Source organism: Anomalospiza imberbis, chromosome 6 (genome assembly GCF_031753505.1).
Source record: "Anomalospiza imberbis isolate Cuckoo-Finch-1a 21T00152 chromosome 6, ASM3175350v1, whole genome shotgun sequence".
NCBI lineage: Eukaryota > Metazoa > Chordata > Aves > Passeriformes > Viduidae > Anomalospiza > Anomalospiza imberbis.
Window position 1 is genome coordinate 2104696 of NC_089686.1, and position 20530 is coordinate 2125225.

Below are 20530 nucleotides of genomic sequence, written 5' to 3' on the forward strand. Positions count from 1 at the left end.
ATAAATATAATATAATATAATATAATATAATATAATATAATATAATATAATATATATATTATAATCCCTTATTTATTCTCTCCCCACTTTGGGAAGTTTCAAGTGCAAACCTAAAACAACTTAACAAATTGTTTTCTTTCCCAAGACCATGACCAAACCTAACATAACTTTACCTTTAGTATCTGGATGTATCCATGAAGTTGCACAATTAATCTTCAAAGGACAACCATCAAAGACTTTGGAAAAACAAGCTCCCATCTGAAAGACACCAAAACTGAAACCTGAAACAAATTTAGAGTGTGAAGAGTTGATGTCCTGGCCACTCACACACACTGAACACACACTGCCTTTCACAACTTTTAATTTGAATTAATGGACATTCAAAAATGCAAAGAGGGCTCAAAATGGCATCAACAACTTTAGGGACCTCCTGGGTAAGTACAGTACACCCTGGAGGGATTTAAAATCCGTGTGGATGTGGCACCTGGGGACATGGCTCAGCGGTGGCCTTGGCAGCGCTGGGGGAATGGCTGGACTCAGTGATCTTAGAGGGCTTTTCCAATCTGAATTATTCTGTATTATCTGAAAATTGACTATTATCTACTGAATAGAAAGCATATGAAAACTGAGTGCTTATAAAATGACAAGAGGGGAGAATAGGCAAAACCCTGTCATCACTACCACCTTTTCCCATTTCTCTGCCTAAGCAGGGGCTGCCACTGGAGATCACAACTCAGGGAGCCAGGGAAGCCTCCAACCCTTCACATCCTGAATGGACAGTGACAGGAAGGTTTTAAAAAGTGGAAACAAATCTTGTGGATTCAGCACTGGAGAAGGAACTGGCTCTGAGATGCAGAAAATCCCCCCAAGTGAGCTGGTGCCTCGTTCCACACCAGAGAGAGGAGGTTTCCATCATTCCCAGTGCACACGGATTTCTTACCAGCACCTTCGGAGTCGGAGGCAAACCATTGATTGCTGGTTTCTGTGGGAAGAAAGAACGATCATAAAACCCCTCCTGTGCACTGCTCAGCTCGAGGACACGACAGTGACATCAGCCCCAGAGTGCCAATACCTACAGGGAAATCTCTTTTCTCCTTTTTCCGTGGCAGCTGAGGGATTTGTCCAGGCCCTTCTGCGTTCTCCTCGATGTGTTTCAGCATCCCGTTCCCATTGCCTGAAAAGGAGCCCAGACACGGTTTGCAGCTATGTGACACAGTGAAATAGAAAATCTCTTCTCCCTTGTGCCGAGCTGGAGCGGAGGAGTGAGCTCTGACATTGCACAGCCACATCTCAGGGAGCCGAACCCTTCCCAGCACGCCGTCCACGCTGAGTTCACACTTCCCATTATCCAAACAGTCCCTGGGACAAATCCCACTGAGAATAAAGCTGTGGCAAGGTCCTCCCCACACAATCACTGTTTTTCTCCTGTGGCAAGGTCCTCCCCACGCAATCACTGTTTTTCTCCCGTTCCTGCAGGCAACACAGTAATGGCACTGACTGGCTGAGTGTCCTTGTTTTAGGAAGAACATTCCCACCATGGCTCTAGTAAGAACCACACATGGAAAAAGGAAAACTTCACCTCGTGACCAGCTTGTTTGAAGCTATTATCTATGGGAACAGCTGGCTCTGGAAGCAATTCCTTTTCCAAGGTGCCAGGCAGCTTTAGGGCAGGAGAGGCATTTACCCAGGTCACTGTATCTGGCTGTGAGCAGTCCAGGGCTGCTGATGCTGCTGGTCATCCCCATGGGGCAGGAATCTGCCTGGGGCCCACAGACTGGGATGCTCTGTCTCCTGTGGGCTGCTGGGGCTCTGCTCTGGGACTCTGGGAAGTGTTTTATGGTCTGGCATCTGTTGTCATCAGGGAGGTTCTCCTCAGGGTAACTGTTCATCCTCGGCTGCAAGGAACCAAAGAGGGGAAATGTGAGGAACTGGGAAGGGCACCTGGGAAGAAAAACCTCAGACAGGTTGAACTTCAGTCAGACTGCTGCTACAGAAAAATATATCAGCCTTTGAAATGTGTGTGTGATTTTGGGCACCACAATACAAGGAAGATAAAAAGCTCCCTGGTGAGCAGGGACAGGACCTGAGGGAAGGGCTGGAGCTGTGTCAGGGAGGGTCGGGTTGGATTTCAGGAAGGGTTCTTCCCCTGGCACTGCCCAGGCTCCCCAGGGAATGGGCATGGCCCCGAGGCTGCCAGAGCTCCAGGAGCTGCCAGGGATGCCCAGGGTGGGGTTGCTGGGGGTCTGGGCAGGGCCAGGAGCTGGCCTGGCTGATCCCTGTGGGTCCCTCCCAGCTCAGGAGATCTGTGGTTCTATGAAAATGAAACATCTGAGAGCAGAATCATTTCAGAGCTTCCTCTCTGATGGAGTTATCACAGGCAGAATGCAGACCAAGAGGCCATCCCAGTCTGGCTGAATCCCTTAAATCCCACATTTCTCACCTTGGGAGGCAGTGGGGGTGGCCCAGCTCGCTTTAGTGTCGATCTGCAATGAGAAGGGCAGCAGTTGTGAGACTTAAACCAAACCCAGAACTCCCTGAGGACTGAACCAGAGGCACAGGAAAGGCAGGGCAGAGCTTTGCACACACAGGGTTAACTAGAAATGCAAGAGCAGGGGAGAAGCTCATTAATCTCGTTAGAAGTGCTGGTTTTTAATAAACTCCTGTTTTTCTATAAATACCAATGTTACAGAGCAATCTGCAGGGAAGGATATTTGAAGTTTGTAAATCAATTCAGGGACTGGATCTCGGGCTGGAGGGACTTTAGACAAGGGCCTGGAGTGACAGGACAAGGGGGAATGGTTTCAAGCTGGAAAAGGGTACATTTAAGTGAGGTATTAGGAAGAAAATCTTCCCTGGGAGGGTGGGCAGGACCTGGCACAGGGTGCCCAGAGCAGCTGGGGCTGCCCCTGGATCCCTGGCAGCGCCCGAGGCCAGGCTGGATGGGGCTTGGAGCAGCCTGGGACAGTAGAAGGGGTCCCAGTCCATGGCTGGGGATGGAACAAGATGATTTTTAATGTCCCTTCCAACCAAACCATGCTGGGACTCTGGGATTCCAGTTTGCAGCCTCGCTTTGGGATCGGACAAACACTGGGACACTCGAGCTGTGCAGGATCATCCTGTCACAGCCAGGCCTTGCTCATGATGGATTCATCACCATAAAATCTGCTTTTATGTGTCAGGCACTTCCACAGGGACTAAGATAACTCAGGAAGGAGAGCAGGGGAGAAAGCAGAGCTTTGGGATTTCTCCTGAGGATCAGGGAAGGAGCCAAGAGAGCAGCCAGCCCTCAGTGGGTGAGTGGCAAAGCCTCCTGCAGCATTTTGAGGGAAGAGGTTTTGGAGCAGAGCAAGTGTACAGGAAGGAGATCCACTCACTCTTCAACATCTTCACTCCCATCTCCAAATTTTGTGAGCAGTCCCCTAAGGCAGAATGTTTATAAAATTAAGAGCTCAGCTCTGAGGTCGACACGTGCAACTCAACCCATCCCTGATGTCACTGAGTTTCACAACAAGCATCTCCCAGCCCTTCCCAAAACAAATAATTCTCTGCACTAAGTTCCACTCTCTATGGTCCTTTCCTTCTCCTTATCCCCTAAAAATCACTGGATCCGTCTTCCACACCATCAATTTTCACTTCCCTACCTGGAATTCCAAATATTGTTTAAATGTCTAACAACAGTACAATATAAAAAGAGAAAAAAAAGAACAGAGGAAGTTACTGGGAGACAAATGAAGAAATGCCTTTAAAGGGAAGTTTCCTTATTTATACACATGCACCAAAGACCCAGATTGTTTCCCACTACAGTGAGAATTTTTGTTTCAAAGCTACTCAAGGGACGACAAAAAAAAAAAAAAAAAAAAAAAAAGAAACTGTGACTAGAGGATCAAAGCAGCACTGAAAATATAACCTTTAAGAAAAAAAAAAAAACCCTGATAAAATGTTGCAAAATGGCAATTTTCAAGCTGTGTCTTTAAAGGGCAATGACCAGGAAAACCCAGCCATATTTGGATTAATGTGAAATATCCCTGCAAGTCACTTCTGAGGGAAAGCAGCAGACAGTTGCCAACAGGAATTACAAAAAAACTTAAAGGAGAAAAAGTCTTTCTTTTTGAAAGGTTCTTGTTGCCCAGAGCAGCTGTGGCTGCCCCTGGATCCCTGGAGCACCCAGGGGCAGGTAGGACAGGACTTGGAGCAATCTGGGATGGTGGAAGGTCCCTGCCCATGGTAGGGGGTGGAATTGGATGGGTTTTAATGTCCCTTCCAACCCAAACCTTTCTGAGATTCTATGAAAACATCAATAAAAAACACCTCCACGATGCAGGACATTTTTACAACAGCAGTTTTAAAATGGAGGGAACCAGTTCAGTCACCAGGTATGCATTCTGCTATTCCCCTTTCCAGTCAAACAGTTCCTCAGTCAAAGATACCCCCCAGCATCCACTCTGAAAAAAGCCAAAGGGCATGAAAAGCAAGGACCCCCCAGCACACATCCTCTCTGCACAGCCCAGGGATTACTCACAACTGCTGGGACAGGGAGTTATGCATTTCCTGTTTATCTTTCCAACTGGCACCGGTTTCCAAGTGAGCAGCACAGATCCAGCATCCAGGACTGCTGTCCCTGCTCTCCTGGCCAATGAATCTGTACCTGTTCATTGATTTACAGCCCTGGGAATGTTTGCTGCAGCTTTAGCACAGCCTGCTGCAGACAAAGCCGCAGAACAGGATCAAATCCCTGAGTCCTGTGCCAGGAGGAGCTTCCCTCCCTCCCTCCCTGCTCCTGGAGCCCACAGACTGCAGCTGTCTGCAGAAAATCCAGCACTCCCAGCAAGGCTCAATGCACACAGCTCAGCAGGGTCACACAGACAAACCCAGGGCACGGGGAGGGGAGGGAAACAGGGCAGGGGACAGCCAGAGCCCCCCAGAGTTCAGTCCCAGAGCCCCCGAACTCCTGCTCCAACGAGACTGGGAGCAGGAAAACCAGGATGCCTCAAAAGGCTCAAATCCTGGCAATCTCCCCCAGCTTTCCAGGGGGCTGTAATGTCAGCTGACAGCTTATGCAAGACTTTCATCTGCAGGAAAAAAAGCCAGAGAAATTCAGCGTCTGCTGCTGAGTTCCAAATAAAGATGGGAAACAGGCTCTTTGAGCTGAGCAATGATTTGAGCCCAGATATCATCTCTGCCTACATCTGAACCTCCACACTCCTGACTGCAAATCCTTTAAAGGCAGAATCCACTTTTTAGCAGCAAAAGGAAGGTACAACTCCAAAAACAAATCAGTCCTGACTTGGAGAGAGTTGTGCTCCTGTACTTCAGGCCTGCTCTATCCCAGGGAAACCAGCCACAAACACATCTTTCCCTAACACATTTCAGCCCAAAACACTGCACGGCTGGGTTATAAACTACCCCACAGCAGGAGCAGCGGTGCAGGGTTACCGAGCTTGGTGAAACTCAACGTTCAGAACTGGTTTCTCCTTCCCTTTCTCGAGTTCAGGGCTGTGCTCAGGCCTTGTCACAGGATGTCACAACCACAGCCAGGGCTCAGAAGAGAAGTGTGAGGCCAGAGCAGGATCCTGAACTCAGCTCTGCTGCAGGAAATTCACTGTGGCTGTGTTATGTCACTGTCCTGGCCGCGCATTTGCACTTCACTTCCCACCTACAAACTTAAAACAAGCTACTGGTGGTGCTTAAAAGAGACTAAAAGTCACTCTGCAAGAAAATTGACCGAGCACCTGCAGAAGGAGGGCTGCACACTGAGTAACATCTCCTTAATTTATCAATATGCAAGTGGATCAGGGCATATGGTTTGATTTTTTTAACATATCTCGTTTTTCTTTCAGTTTCATAATAAGTCACAGAAATGAAAGCTGGTTTTATCTGCACTTACTTGTTGCTTCCATCAACAAAAGGATTCCAATGTGAAGCAAAGTCACTGCCAGCTGCCACGACCTGAAGATGCAGAAATTGTCATTTTATTTCCCCTCTGTCAAACTAAAGTATCTTAAATTACCTTATCCACCACACACAAAAAGGCCTGAAGGATCCTCCAGCCCCAGAACAATCCACAAGCAGTAAAATCAAATTCCAAAGAGAAATTACATCTTACTATCTATAAAGAAATTGTTGATAACCTATTTTCTTCTTCTTAGAGTTAAAAGCAGCACCTGGAAATGGTGTAATGTCCAAATCAAGCAGCAATAAGTAACAGGAAAACAAAAATTTATGGTGAAAAATCCAGTAAAGGGTCATTTAGGGAACTTTAAAATGTTTTTCCAGCAAAGCTGCTAAGGGTTGAACCACAAAATATTAAAGACACTGTGATTTTAATAAATAAAACTTATTTTATTTATACCAAACTTGTTCTTACCATTTCATCCCGAGCTTCTGTTTCTTTCCGTAGAGGGGGCTCAAATTGCAGCTTATCAACTACAAAATAGAATGATTTCCTAATTAACACACACAACCTTGCCCTGGGATCCTTTCAGTGCTCAGAGCAGTGAAATGCAGGTAGGAACAGATGTTAATATTGTCTACACAACTCTGAATTTGCCTCTCTAATGAGCAGCACTCCACTATCAACCTCATTGTCTGAGTGCTTGAATTTGCAAATATGAAACCCACAAGAAAGGACAAAAGCAAATCCTGAGTCACAAAAACGTAACAGTTCAACCACTTGTCACTTTGAAATGCATGTGAAAGAGGAGAAAAAGGCTCTTCAAGAGCAAATTTCCCAGAGTGTGACAGAGCTGCCAGTATTGCTGCTACCAAAGGCATTTATCAAACCTGCAGATAAAACCATTCCTACCCTCAGCATTTCAGCATACATCCATCAGAGTATATAAACTAAATAGTAAAAGTACATAAATAAACGAAGTAACTAAGTAAACTAGGTAAATAAACTACTATCAGAGTAGTTTATTAATGTTAATGTTAATTTTAGTTTTGAATAACCATTGTTGAAGATTCACATGCTGCTTCTCCAGGGCTTGCTTCCCAAATGGAAAGAGATTTTTGGGAAATGACACCAGAGTCAAATCAGCCCCAAAAGAGGGGAAGCAAATCCTGGAGAAGCAGCAATCTTCAACAATAACGATTCAAGATCTTCATGCAGATAAGAGCACATTTGTGTACATGAAAGCACTCACAGTTGATCTCCGATGCTGTTCTCTCTGCCCGGATGTTCCTGTTGGTGGAGCGGATGGTGTGGCGGATCACGGAGTGAGGCTGCAGGGAGGGCAGCGACAGGTGAGGGAAACACCAGCAGGAACAGGAGCAGCTCCCGTTTGAGCTTCAGGTTTAGATTCCCAAAGCAAAGCAGGGCATTTGGAGGTGCCACTTTTAGCACAAGGCAGAGAATAAAAAAGATGTTCTCACCTCAAAATCATCATCATCGACTTCCCCGTAGTGAGTGTGGTTCTCGGGGTTGTTGACTTTGTCCAACAGCTCAACTGCTAAAGACCTGGAGAGACCAGGCTGCCCTACGAAGCTGTGCTGTAACCACAGGAAAGAACACAAAAAAAGAAATTTTAATATGCAAATTAATAGATAACTTTCAGAAATAAACATTCAGTAGAGTTACTGATATTTTTTTTTTTTTGTGCTTTCTGGAGGTTCACTGTTATTTCAGTGACTCCTTACTGCTGGATTTTCTGAGAACATCAATATGGAAACACCACGTTCTGGGCCACTTGCAAATTAAACTTGAGTCAAACAAATAATTACATTTGAACTTCATTTTTAACGTCAGTAGTTCAGAACTTGGGAAAGCACACATACATCAAGAGCTGCTGAAATTTTTGGGAGTCAGGAAAGTCCAACTTCTACACAGCTCCAAGGCCGAGGCAGCCACTCGTAGGAAGGCCAAGGTTGAGAACATGAAGCCAATTTCTGTAATTGGCCAAAAACTGTATAAAACTGTGTAAAAATACTGAACAAAATCCACTTGCTAACAGCTGATCGATGTGTTTTCCCTTCAGATTTCACCACCTGAGTTATAAGAGTAAAGAAAATTGGTTTCCCTTTGGTTTCCTACTGGTCTGATCCTCATTTTAAAGCAAAAGATCCCTTCCTGAGGTCACCAAGGTCCCAAATCACTTACAGAGAGAAGTCTGTCTGCTGTCGGTCTCTTCTTTGGATTTTTTGTAAGTGCTATTTTGACAAAATTATGGAATGTTGCTGACCTTAAAGAAAAAGAGGGTTTATGTTGAATTTTTCAAGGTATTATTGATTTTAAGACATTTGCTAAACAGACTACAAGAGGGTGTGATAAAGTAGAATATTGTGCAGGTATCTCACATCAGGTTTGAACAATTGCATTTCCAAGTTAACAAAATAAGGAAAAAACCCATTTGATTCATGAAACTTGCATGGAGAATATTTTGGTACAGAAAACAAACCAAGAAAGGCACCAGGAATCTCTTAAAGAAACCAGGAAAGTATTAAACCATTACCTGTCCCAACAACAGGGGCAAGTGCCCCATGACAGGAATTAAAGGGAAAGGATAAAGATTTGTCTTCTAGAACATACAAAGAGCACCAAAGAAGGGTCTCTTCTTCAATAATGACAAATATTTTTTTCCTTTGTCTAGAAAATCTTAGAATGGTTTGTGTTGGAAGGGATCTTAAGGATCCTGTAATTCCAATAAAATATGGATCAAAGGAAGGAGCTCCACCTACCATTTTGCTTTTTCCTTTAGCTTTGGTGGCTGAAAATTACTTTTTGACATTAAAAACAGAGCCCTAAAGGGAAAGAAAGAATAATGATATAATACGATAAAAAAGAATTAATTTCGTTCTAAAATCTAAATAATTCAACACTTTGTGGTGAGAATCATACTGGTAAAACAGGATTGGAGTTTGCACTGGGTTAAAGGAGAGATACAGGAAATCTGTTGACTTTATCTTTAAATATTTCTAGTGCCCTGATTCTGTTAAATATTAGGGTATGGCTTCTCAAGTGGTTTCCTATCAGCAGTAAATCTGTCCCTGTTCTTCATGACATTCTTGATTCTGGAATCTCACAATGGTTTGGGTTGGAAGGGACCTTAAATCCCATCTCGTTCCAACCCCCTGCCATGGGCAGGGACACTTCCACTAGGCCAGGTGCCACCAAAAATGTAACAATTTCGACATTTTGCTTGTAACTTCCATTCTGTCTTAGGTTGGAAATGGGGGTGTGTGTTCTGTCCCCATCTGTGAGAGCTGGGGCAGTTATCCTCTGTTCTCTGGGCAGTTTTCTTTGTCTCTCCCACAGCCAATCCTCCCTCCAGGAGATCTCTGCTGTCCATGGCCACTGAGTGTCCCTGCATGGCTGAGAAAATTCCATCATCCCATGGGGAGATGCTCCACCCAGGGGAGGAGCCAAGCATTCCTACCTGGATACAATCTGACCTTGGCACACCACAGCAGCCTTTGCCCACTGCATTCCCAGAGGAGCAGCTTTCTTCCCCACTGCATTCCCAGAGGAGCAGCTTTCTTCCCCACTGCATTCCCAGAGGAAGCCCAGGCCCATCTCCAGCAGCCCTGGAGCTTCAGAGGAAAACTCCAGCCTTGTGCAGGATCCCTGCTCCAGCAGAAGCACAGCTGGCACTGCAGGAGGGCTGAGCCACCATGGGATGGGACTGCTGCCACCACCCTGACCCACAGGCTGCCAGGGCTGCTCTGACCCTGGCAGGGGTTTGTTTTCTGTTTTTTTTGTACTATTGCATTTGTATTTTTAATTTTCCTGGTACAGAACAGTTACTCCTATTCCCATATCTTTGCCTGAGAGCCCCTTAATTTCAAAATTATAACAACTCGGAGGGAGGGGGTTTACATTTTCCATTTCAAGGGAGGCTCCTGCCTTCCTCAGCAGACACCTGGCTTTTCAAACCCAGACACATTCCAAATGCAAGATTTCAGCAGATTGATGCCTTAAAGACAGACAGGAAAACAGACACTGAGTGAAGGAATCTCCGTGTGAGTTTCTCCTTCTGCGCTCCAGCGAAGCTTCAGCTGAATCCTGACAATTCCTGCTGGGATTCAGGAGGGTGCTGGAGGCAGAGGAGCCCCCAGGACACAAACCTCATGGGGTGCAGGTCGAACATGGGTGGCTGCAGCTCTGCCAGCTCGATGGCAGTGATGCCCACGGCCCAGATGTCGCACAGCTGGTTGTACCCCCCGTTCTTCTCCACCGCCGCCACCTCGGGGGCCATCCTGCAAAACCAACACTTCCTTCAGTGTCTGCCCTCAAGGAGAATTACACAACTGTGCACGCGCATAAAAAATAGAATTAAATTAAATTCACAGAGTTTCTAGGCTGGAAGAGACCTTTGAGATCATGGAGTCCAACCCAGCCCCAACAGCTCAACTCAGCCCTGGCACCCAGTGCCACATCCAGGCTTTGTTAAACACACCCAGGGATGGTGACTGCACCACCTCCCCGGGCAGAACATTCCAGAGCTTCATCACTCTTTCTGTAAAAGCTTTTTCCTGATATCCAACATATATTTCCACGTATATACATGTAAATAAAAGAAAAAATATAATAAATAAAATATTACACATATTTTTGCGTGCAATTACTGGATGCCTGCGACAATGATTTATAATTTAAAATAACTCATATTCCCCCCTAAGAAAGAAAGAAGGGGAGGCGGGGGGAATGAACAGGAGGAATACAAATATTTTTATGTCTAATGGAGTTAGTTAAGGATTTTATGTTCAGATTGGGTTTTGATCATTACAGAAATACTTTTAAGGCTTTTATTAACATAGACATAAAACATTACACACTAATTTAAGCTATACACGTATGATGATTCAATTTGTTCCAATATTATTCTACAAAGTATGTATTTCAGGGCTTTGGGTTTTTGTTTTTTTTTTTTTTTTTTCCTAAAGCTCTGGGAATATCGGGATCTAAGGACAATTAATGTATGTTTTCCACAATGGGCATAATATTTTGAAATATCTGAACACAAACTAAGAGGCACAAAATAAATGTGCTGAGTACAACGTCATAAAAACAAACAAGAAATACAGCAAAAACCATCACATTAAAGAGCAAGGTAGGGACACAAAGCACTCAAAAGCTCCTTATGGATTTAAATAAACATCTTAGGAGGGGTTGCAACTGGATCATCTCTGGACACAAAGGTGATTATTTGCATATGATTATTTGCATATGATTATTTGCATATCAAATGCTGCCTCGTGCAGACATTAATCAGTAGGGATGATTAAAAGATAGTCTGAAATCTGGTTTCCTTTCTGCACAGAAATCAGAAAGACACTGTTTTAGTCACTAAAAATGTAAGGCTGAGAAACTAAATAACCATTGGTATCCTCCAAAAAGGGAAAATAATCTGCAAAAATAAATTTGGGAATAAACCCTGCCTCAAATATCAAGTAGCTTTTGTTACAGCAACAGATCAGTGCTTCCCAGATTTTTACCCTTTGGGCATTTTACTTGGAAGAAAGGGAATTTATGCAATTTCTATAGACATATGTGTGTGTCTGAGGATTTTTGGCACAAATACAGGCTCAGCTTTGCAGCCCAGCAATCCAAGTGGTTTCTTACCAGTAAGGGGTGCCAATAAAGGATTTCCTCTTTGCAATAGTGGCTGTTATTTTTGCTGCTACCCCAAAGTCAGCTGGAAAATAAAATCAAACCATCAGAGCCTTAGATATCACAGTTGAAGACCCCAACCTTCCTGTGTTATGAAAGAACAATCATGTTTCCCATGCAAATGAAAAATGCATTAAGGGAAAGAGCTGAAGATCAATAATAGGATCATTAATGTCTTCACTGACACGACTTCAAATCAAACAGTTTTCTTTCTACACACAGCTCCTGTCTTAGATCATATTTTCCATCTCACAATACATCAACCAGAAATTTTGGATATTCAATTTAAGAGGAAAAACAGCATCATGCCTTGGAAAAGGCACCTTTTTGTGTGTTATTTATGGAGGAGCTGTGATGGGGCATCTGTTCTCCACCCTGGAGGCTCAGTCTAGGAGTCAATCATTCCTTGCCCTCAGAACTTTCAAACATCAGTTGGTCTTGCAGAGCCAGAAATCATTTAAATCCATTTTATTTTGATCGATTGGTGGCATGAAAGCTGGAGGATAACTTGGGAAAGTTCAAGCAGGCAAAAGGCAGGTACCACTGTGTATGCCGAGTTTAATGCCGGGAGTGGAATCTCCTCTCAGTGTCGAGGTTTTACTCTTATTTTTTCCTTCTTTAAAAAGCTCTCCTTTCCCAGCATAGCATTCCTGCTTCCCCACAGGGCTCTGGAGGTTGAACTAAGGCACAGCTGATTCCAGTGGGATGGTGAATCCCATGGCAGCTTTTCCCTGCAGACCTGGGAGTTTTCCTCTCCTCCACCTTGGTGGAATTGCCCAACACCACACACAGAGCCAGGATCAGATCCCACTTTTCCACAGGCTGCCCCAAACAGGGGATCCTCAAAGACTCTGAGGATAAAAACTGTCATCCAGGTAATGCCAGCATGGCAAATTCCAAGAAAATCTGGGAGGTTTAAAGGCTCAGTGGTTGAATAATGAAATTATCTGTAATTTCTTGATAGAATACAAAACTCATCTACACAGCCGAGCCATGGATACACACTTTGTCTTCACTATGATCATCTATTGCCCCAAATAATCATGGATACATTTAAGTTGGAAAAAAACCTTTAAATTATGGAGTCCGGCCACTCCCCAGCACTGCCCCATGTCCCCAAGTGCCACATCCACAGGGCTCCATAAACGAAATTAAATCCATATTACAGAACTCAGGCAACTCACCCAATTTAACATCTCCGTGGTCTGTGAGGAGAATGTTTGCACCCTAAAACAAAATGAATTCAAAATCTTTATCAGAAATGTTTTTCCTGCACATGGAACTGTAAGATAAATTTCTCAAGGTTTCAAGTTACCTTTATATCTCTGTGCATTTTGCCCTTCATGTGTAAATAAGCAAGACCCTGGAAATAAAAGACACAATGAATTATTCTGCCACTTTTTAACATCCTACAAAGCAAATTCTATCTAAAAAATTAATTTTCTCAGTATATTTGATTTGGAAATGGAGACATTTGAGATTTGCAGATAAGGGATGCTTCACCTTGTATTTTTTTTTCTATCAGCAGTCACAAAATGAAAGAGAATTTTATCTGGTCGCAGTATTTTATCCCCACACATCAAGAAATTTACCACCACCGGGCAGACATATTTTAGCAAATATTTGCACTATATCCCACTAGAATTTCTTGGTGATTTTTATTTACAGTATGGAAAAGAACAGGTTACTCTGGTTAATTGATGTCTGCTTGATTCCCAATAGAAATGTTGAAACTGAACCAATTTTCAGTATCTACTTTATTTACATGGAATAAACACTTTATTGTGCACCTGCAGAAGTACAGTACCTGTAGAGTTTCTCTGCACACATAAGCAATTTGCAACTCTGACAGAGGTCCTGTTACTGGAAATAAAGATTCAAAAATTAAGTTTACAACACCGAGCACATAAATAAACTGTGAAGCAGCCAAAAAGGGGTTTGTCCATGCCAAAGTTAAAGGCTGCTTTTACATGATCTGTATTGTACACTGAGCTGAAAAGAGGGGTTTGTTTGCTTGTTTTACAGAAAGGCTTTCTGTAAAAAAATCCCCAAACAGCACCATCCCAGAGGACAATACCCACAGTGAGAAGAAAACCTGTTTTCACAGCATCTAATTATTATTTTACGGGTGATTCTGGAGTACTCAGTGTCAGGAAACTGAAAGTGACTTCAGCTAATATTTTAATATTTGAAATTGGAATGTTTCATATCAGGGACTATCTAAGGGGTTTGGAATTGTTTTAAAGAATTTCTTCTAAGTAGTTGAAAAATGAAGCAGAAAGAGCTCAGGCATCCAAAACCTCAGTGTTATCATTTAAAGGCACAGCAAGTCCCTAGCTGTTTTTCCAACAACTCCAATAAATTATTCTACAGCATCAACAACTCCAGATGAAACTTCAGGAAGGAAAATAATACAAGAGTGAGATGGTATTTCACAGGGGCAGGAATAAGAGTCATTTTTCCCCTTTAAAGATCAAATGTTGAGATTTCCCAATGAAAGCTGCTTCCTCACCCCATATCCAACTGTTCTGCCAGAAAATGTCAAATATTAAATGTCAAATATGATGTCAATATTAAAATGTCAATATTATAAATATTAAAAATGCTGGTCACTGTATCTGAAAAGTGCTCTCAAAATCTATTGACTGTAGCTAAAAACCACTGTTTATACCCACCAAAAACCCCCACATCCAATACCAACCATTCCCTGCAGGTTTATTATTTCTTTTTCTCTTTGCAGAAAGCTTCCCAAAGTAAAAGAAGTGAAAATAATTGCCCAAGTACCGTGGTAAATGTCCTGGAGGGATCCCCCACCACAGTATTCCATGCATATCCACAGCTTCTCACGGCTACCAAAACAAAATTAAAACATAGGCATCAGAAGGCGATTGATCTGGATGAAGAACAGAGTTAATCATCATAATTTAAATTATTTTCTATTAGTCTTGATCACTCTCTGTTAACAATACCCATTCTGATACATGACCAGCAGTTACACTGTTATTAATACAAATTTTTGTGTTATTAATATAAATTCTCATGTTATCAATATAAAAATATTGATCTAAAAATATAAAAATCTAATTTTCACCAATCAAAACAAAAGTTTGATGCCAAAGTCCCTGAGAAATATTTAAACATCATTAAACATAAAAGGTGGTGCTTTAACTCTAATGAAACAGCTGAGGTTTATCTGCTATCAGCAAAATTTAGTGTGATTAAATATCACACTAAACTCAGTGTTTCAATCTTAAATTGAAATTACCTCATTATATCTAAAAAACTCTTCACGCCCCCCAAAAAGTGGAATTATAAATTTGGCCATTTAGTTCCACTTGAGTCCATTTGGGCTGCAGGGATTATTTAAATGCAGCCCTCCAAGACAAAGATGAAGTCTCACAGAAAAAAGACCAAGCAGGCAAAGTGCAGACTGATATTCCCACAGAGCCAAGTGATAAATGGCAGAGCTGCACAGAAATGCAGAATATTCCCTGATTTCCTGTATAATATTTAATGGAAGGTGCAGGGGGCTGACAGCACCTTGGTTCTGCCTCTGTTACACCAGAACTGTGAAAAATGTTATGACCAGCAGCTCAAATTTTTAACTCCCCAGCCATACTTTCACAGCCCAGACGACTATAATTAAATAAAATATCCAAAGGCAATGCTGCTCTAGAGAAATAACGAGCTGCTTTTATATTAGAACTGATAAATGTGTGAGTAGGGCTGGCTATGGTGCAAGAGTCTCCAAGGGAAAAGTTTCTTTCTGTTCCTAGTGATAAAAATATTCCAGCCTTTTGGCCAGCAGAGAAAACAAAATATTAGTCACTTTTGTTTTTTAAAGCCAATTGGGTTGGCTTTAAAAAAAAAGAGAAAAACCAAGGGCAATTCAAGCTCTGGAAGAAGATTTAATGAGGATACAAGGACTAAACCAGACTGGGATTGTTTTAGGGGAGAACCAGCAGGAATTTTGATATAAAAAGTGGGATTTACCTGAGATAACTCCCAAAATAGGCGACTATGTTGCAATGTTTGCATTCTTTAACCATATATATCTCTTGCTGGATCAGTGAGAAGTCATCTCCTGGAAAACAGGAAGCAGCCAGGGTTACATCATGAACATTCACAGAGCTCTGGAGGGGTGCACAGAATTTGGGAAAACATTCCAAGCGTCTGGATCCCAGCCAAACCCTTGAGCATGCCAGCCCATCACCCCAGCTGGATTCCTTGCGCTGTGCTTGGTGAGGTGCTGGATTTTGGCTTCTCTTTGCCACCTCAGTGGAGGTTGGGATTGAAGGCACTCGAGATGATGGTTCACGTTCAGGCTCAGATGTTTGTTAGTTCTTATCTCTGTCACAGTCTCACAAACCCTGAGTTCTGCAGCACTTCCCTCCAACAAACTAAACATGGAGCCCCATCTCTCTCTCTACAAGGCCTTTTGAGGATAAACTGTCCAATTAAGAAATGACACCTCAATTATTTTCACTTTTAACCCAATAACCACCAACCCCTGCCCCGCAATGGAGACTTTTTTATCCGGTGACACAAAACCACCCAAACCCACGGAGAAGGAGGTGAAGAAGAAGGATCAGCTCCACCCTAAAACCTCCATCTTGCTTTATATCTATTCCTGTATTCTAAACCCTTAAACTCTGAGTTTCCCACCCTGTGACATCACACACTTCTATTCAAACTCCACACCCACAATCCCAGTTCTGCCATTCCATTCTGGAAGCTTCTCCACGGCCTCAGGTCAAATGCAGAGTTCTCTTGGGGGTCAGGGCCTGTCAGCACAGAAAGTCTGACATTCTCAGCATCCAGAGCTCCAACAGTGAGGCACAAATAGTTTCTGAACACCAAGAGAGCAGGGCTTGCACAAATATTTCTTGAAGACCACCAGAGCTGGTGGCCTGAGAGTGACCACGAGTTCAGAGGGCTCCAGGAAAGCAGCAGAGGGATCCAGGGAGGGATGGGAGTAAATTTAAAATTTACTTTTCAATCTTTGTTTCCATCCAGCTGCTCCCAACAGTGAGGACTGCTGAATTCCAGAGCCTGGAATGAGTGGAGCCCACGTTCCACAGGCTGGTTATGAGGAATATTTCAGTCCCAAGGGACCTGGATGGAGCATATGAGCCTGCACGCCCACTCAGCTGACTCAGAGCTCAGGGTGGGGGGGTTGGGTGATTGTGCTCATTGACACATCCAAAATATCTTTCTTTTTTTGTGAAGAAGAAGGATCTACTAAAAAATTCATTATGAGCAGGGCATGCTTCTGCCACTTTAACATAAAAGGGTATTTTTTTATCAATTAAAAAAGCAGTCATTTCAGAGATGTAATTTCTGTTTGTATTTACACAGATAATAAATCCCCTTGAGAGAATTTCCAAGCAGAGGATGTTCTCCCCAGAATCCTGAACTCAAACTCTGCTGCTCTGCTTTCATTATTTTATATATTATTACCTTTTTTCATTCTTTGGCATGGAAGGACAAGGGGAAATGGCTTTAAGCTGAAGAAAGGGATATTTAGGTAGGATTTTGGGAAGGAATTCCCAGCTGGGAGGGTGGGCAGGCCCTGGCACAGGGTGCCCAGAGCAGCTGGGACTGCCCCTGGGTCCCTGGAAGTGTCCAAGGCCAGGCTGGACAGGGCTTGGAGCAGCCTGGGATAGGGGAAGGTGTCCCTGCCATGGCAAGGCTGGAATGGGATGAGCTTTAATGTCCCTTGCCAAATTAATCTGGGATGTTTATTTTTGTTTCAAGTTTGCCCAGTAAAACTCCCTCCTATATTAAATTCAGGGATGTCCAACCCAGAAAACATGAAGAGCTTTACCCTGCTCCCTTTAATTTAGATGATTTTGACAAGTCCAAGAGGACTCAAGCACTGGTGTAAATTGAATTCTTCATGTGTTTATTTAAGCAGCAGCACAGCTAATATTTTTAATAACCTCTTTTAAAACAGATGTTTATATTTGCTGAGCTTTGAGGCAGCTTCCCTGAGAACAACGTTGCTGGCAAAAGAAGTAGCAGTGTGTTATGAAAGAAATTATCCCAACCTTTCTGTCTCAGTGACTGCCAGGCTTTTATTTAAGAAAATAACTACAAAATACAAAGGTAAAAGGGAACCCACTCACAGGAATCCAGCCCTGACTGATTTAAGTAAATCCTCAAGGATTACTTGATTTTGAATTACATGAAGAAACACTTCACTGGGGCAGGAAAACAGTAGTAGAGAAGTTTCAAATGTCAAGAGGCTTTTTATAAACATCAGTAGTATTTTTTTAACCAATGAAAAAGAGAAAAGGCAACACAACTTCCATAAAATTAGCACAGATTTCACACTGGGCTTGGTTTAGTGGTTCCTTGCAGCTACAACTTAGCTTGGATTCACACATCCTCCTTTTAAATGATCACTGTGAGTGAAGGATTCCTGAGTTTAGAGAATCATGGAAGGGGTTGGGTTGGAAGGGAACTTAAATCCCATCCCATCCCACCCCAGCCATGGCAGGGACACCTCCCACTGTGCCAGTTGCCACAAGCCCCAGTGTCCAGCCTGGCCTTGGGCACTGCCAGGGATCCAGGGGCAGCCACAGCTGCTCCGGGCACCCTGTGCCAGGGCCTGCCCACCCTCCCAGCCAGGAATTCCTTCTCAATATCCAGCTTAAATCTACCCTCTCCCAGTTTAAAGCCATTCCCCCTTGTCCTGTCCTTCCAGGCTCGCGTTTAAAGTCCGTCTCGTTCATTTTTATAAGATTCTTAATTCAAGCTTAAATCTCATGGGTTCATTCCTCCCATTTCTCCAACAAACTTTCTGAAGGAAACTGTTGAATTCTCACAGGGAACAACTGGAGCATTTTCAAACTACTTATGCATTTTCAAGAAAGTCAAATCTAAACAAGGTTGAAAGCAAAATCCTCCCACCCCACACTGAAAAAAATCCCTTTATCTCCACTAACCGCTGTCCACGAGTTCAGAGGATCCAATGCCAAATCCAAGTGGCCTCTTCAAATCAAAGAATCCTTGAAATGCCAGCTGCAGCCTTTCAGCACAGCTGAATCCTGACCTGTTGGAACCCTGAGAATTGCTGAGAATGTCAGACTTTCTGTGCTGACAGGCCCTGACCCCCAAGAGAACTCTGCATTTGACCTGAGGCCGTGGAGAAGCTTCCAGAATGGAATGGCAGAACTGGGATTGTGGGTGTGTAGTTTGAATAGAAGTGTGTGATGTCACAGGGTGGGAAACTCAGAGTTTAAGGGTTTAGAATACAGGAATAGATATAAAGCAAGATGGAGGTTTTAGGGTGGAGGCTGGTCCTTCTTCTTCACCTCCTTCTCCATGGGTTTGGGTGGTTTTGTGTCATTGGATAAAAAAGTCTCCATTGCAGGCCATGTTGGTTATTGGGTTAAAAGTGAAAATAATTGAGGTGTCATTTCTTAATGGGACAGTTTATCCTCAAAAGGCCTTGTAGAGAGAGAGATGGGCTCCATGTTTAGTTTGTTGGAGTGAAGGGCTGCACAACTCAGGGTTTGTGAGAATGTAACATTGTCCCAGGTTGTAAGGTAAGTGTGTGTTCTGTCCCCATCTGTCAGAGCTGGGGCAGGTCTCTGCTGTTCTCTGGGCAGTTTTCATTGTCTCTCCCACAGCCAATCCTCCCTCCAGGAGATCTCTGCTGTCCATGGCCACTGAGTGTCCCTGCATGGCTGAGAAAATTCCATCATCCCATGGGGAGATGCTCCACCCAGGGGAGGAGCCAAGCATTCCTACCTGGATCCAATCTGACCTTGGAACACCACAGCAGCCTTTGCCCACTGCATTCCCAGAGGAGCAGCTTTCTTCCCCACTGCATTCCCAGAGGAAGCCCAGGCCCATCTCCAGCAGCCCTGGAGCTTCAGAGGAAAACTCCAGCCTTGTGCAGGATCCCTGCTCCAGCAGAAGCACAGCTGGCACTGCAGGAGGGCTGAGCCACCATGGGATGGGACTGCTGCCACCCCCCTGACCCACAGGCTGCCAGGGCTGCTCTGACCCTGGCAGGGGTTTGTTTTCTGTTTTTTTTGTACTATTGCATTTGTATTTTTAATTTTCCTGGTACAGAACAGTTACTCCTATTCCCATATCTTTCTCTGAGAGCCCCTTAATTTCAAAATTATAATAATTCGGAGGGAGGGGGTTTGAATTTCCATTTCAAGGGAGGCTCTTGCCTTCCTCAGCAGCCACCTGGCTTTTCAAACCCAGACAAACAGAGATAAGAACTAACAAACAGCTGAGTCCCAACAATAATTTCTGTCTCGCACATTTAATCCCAACCCTGGTAAAAAAGAAGCAAAGACTCCACACTGCCCCATCTGAAAATCATGGTTGAGAAGCTTCCCCAAAAGAGCGAAACCTCGCAGGCAGCAGCTGGCGCTGCGCGTGGATCGCGCTTCCGAGTGCCAAGGCAGTTCTAGGAACCGTGACTAATGGGGGGAAATTGAAGGGAATGCAGATTTTTGGGCTAGAAAAGGACTGACAGGGAAAATATAACAACCTTCATGCACATAAAGGATAGCAGGGAAGTGGGGAGAGGCGATAATCTGTCTCCAGTTTTATAACAGGACAATTAGCAATGGGCTTAAATTGCCTTAAGCTACATTTCCTGGACAGATGAAAAGGTTTTTTCCTAACTGGACTAATATCAGGGATGAGAATCAGGAATGTTTACTTTTGTTTAAGATTTCCAACAATTTTTTTGTTGAAATTTCCAACAAATGAAAAAAAAAAAATGAAAACACTCAACAAAACCCACCAGGAATGACTTGGAATGATGCTGCCTGTAGTAAAGGGAGCCAGCAAAGACGATCTTGTGATTTGCTATTTATAAATGAAGATTTCATGCAAGAAATGGAGGTTCCTTACAGAGGAGGGGAGGGGGGGAAGGATTTGGAAGAGAAAGAA

General features: G+C 43.6%; 1 protein-coding gene across 1 annotated transcript in view; it reads right to left on the reverse strand.

The window, feature by feature from the left end:
* The window catches only part of MAP4K5 (mitogen-activated protein kinase kinase kinase kinase 5), a 62222-nt gene that overhangs the window by 14580 nt on the left and 27112 nt on the right, over positions 1–20530 (reverse strand). Inside the window, exons 3-20 of the mRNA XM_068194941.1 lie at positions 15599–15689; positions 14390–14454; positions 13413–13468; positions 12921–12968; positions 12790–12832; positions 11558–11630; positions 10060–10191; positions 8674–8736; positions 8096–8177; positions 7372–7488; positions 7143–7221; positions 6365–6423; positions 5885–5946; positions 2441–2483; positions 1685–1895; positions 1077–1174; positions 941–982; positions 174–258 (exon numbers count right to left, since the gene is read on the reverse strand). Of these exons, the coding sequence (XP_068051042.1) occupies positions 174–258; positions 941–982; positions 1077–1174; positions 1685–1895; positions 2441–2483; positions 5885–5946; positions 6365–6423; positions 7143–7221; positions 7372–7488; positions 8096–8177; positions 8674–8736; positions 10060–10191; positions 11558–11630; positions 12790–12832; positions 12921–12968; positions 13413–13468; positions 14390–14454; positions 15599–15689 (1449 nt within the window). The remainder of the gene's footprint in view (positions 1–173; positions 259–940; positions 983–1076; positions 1175–1684; positions 1896–2440; positions 2484–5884; positions 5947–6364; positions 6424–7142; positions 7222–7371; positions 7489–8095; positions 8178–8673; positions 8737–10059; positions 10192–11557; positions 11631–12789; positions 12833–12920; positions 12969–13412; positions 13469–14389; positions 14455–15598; positions 15690–20530) is intronic.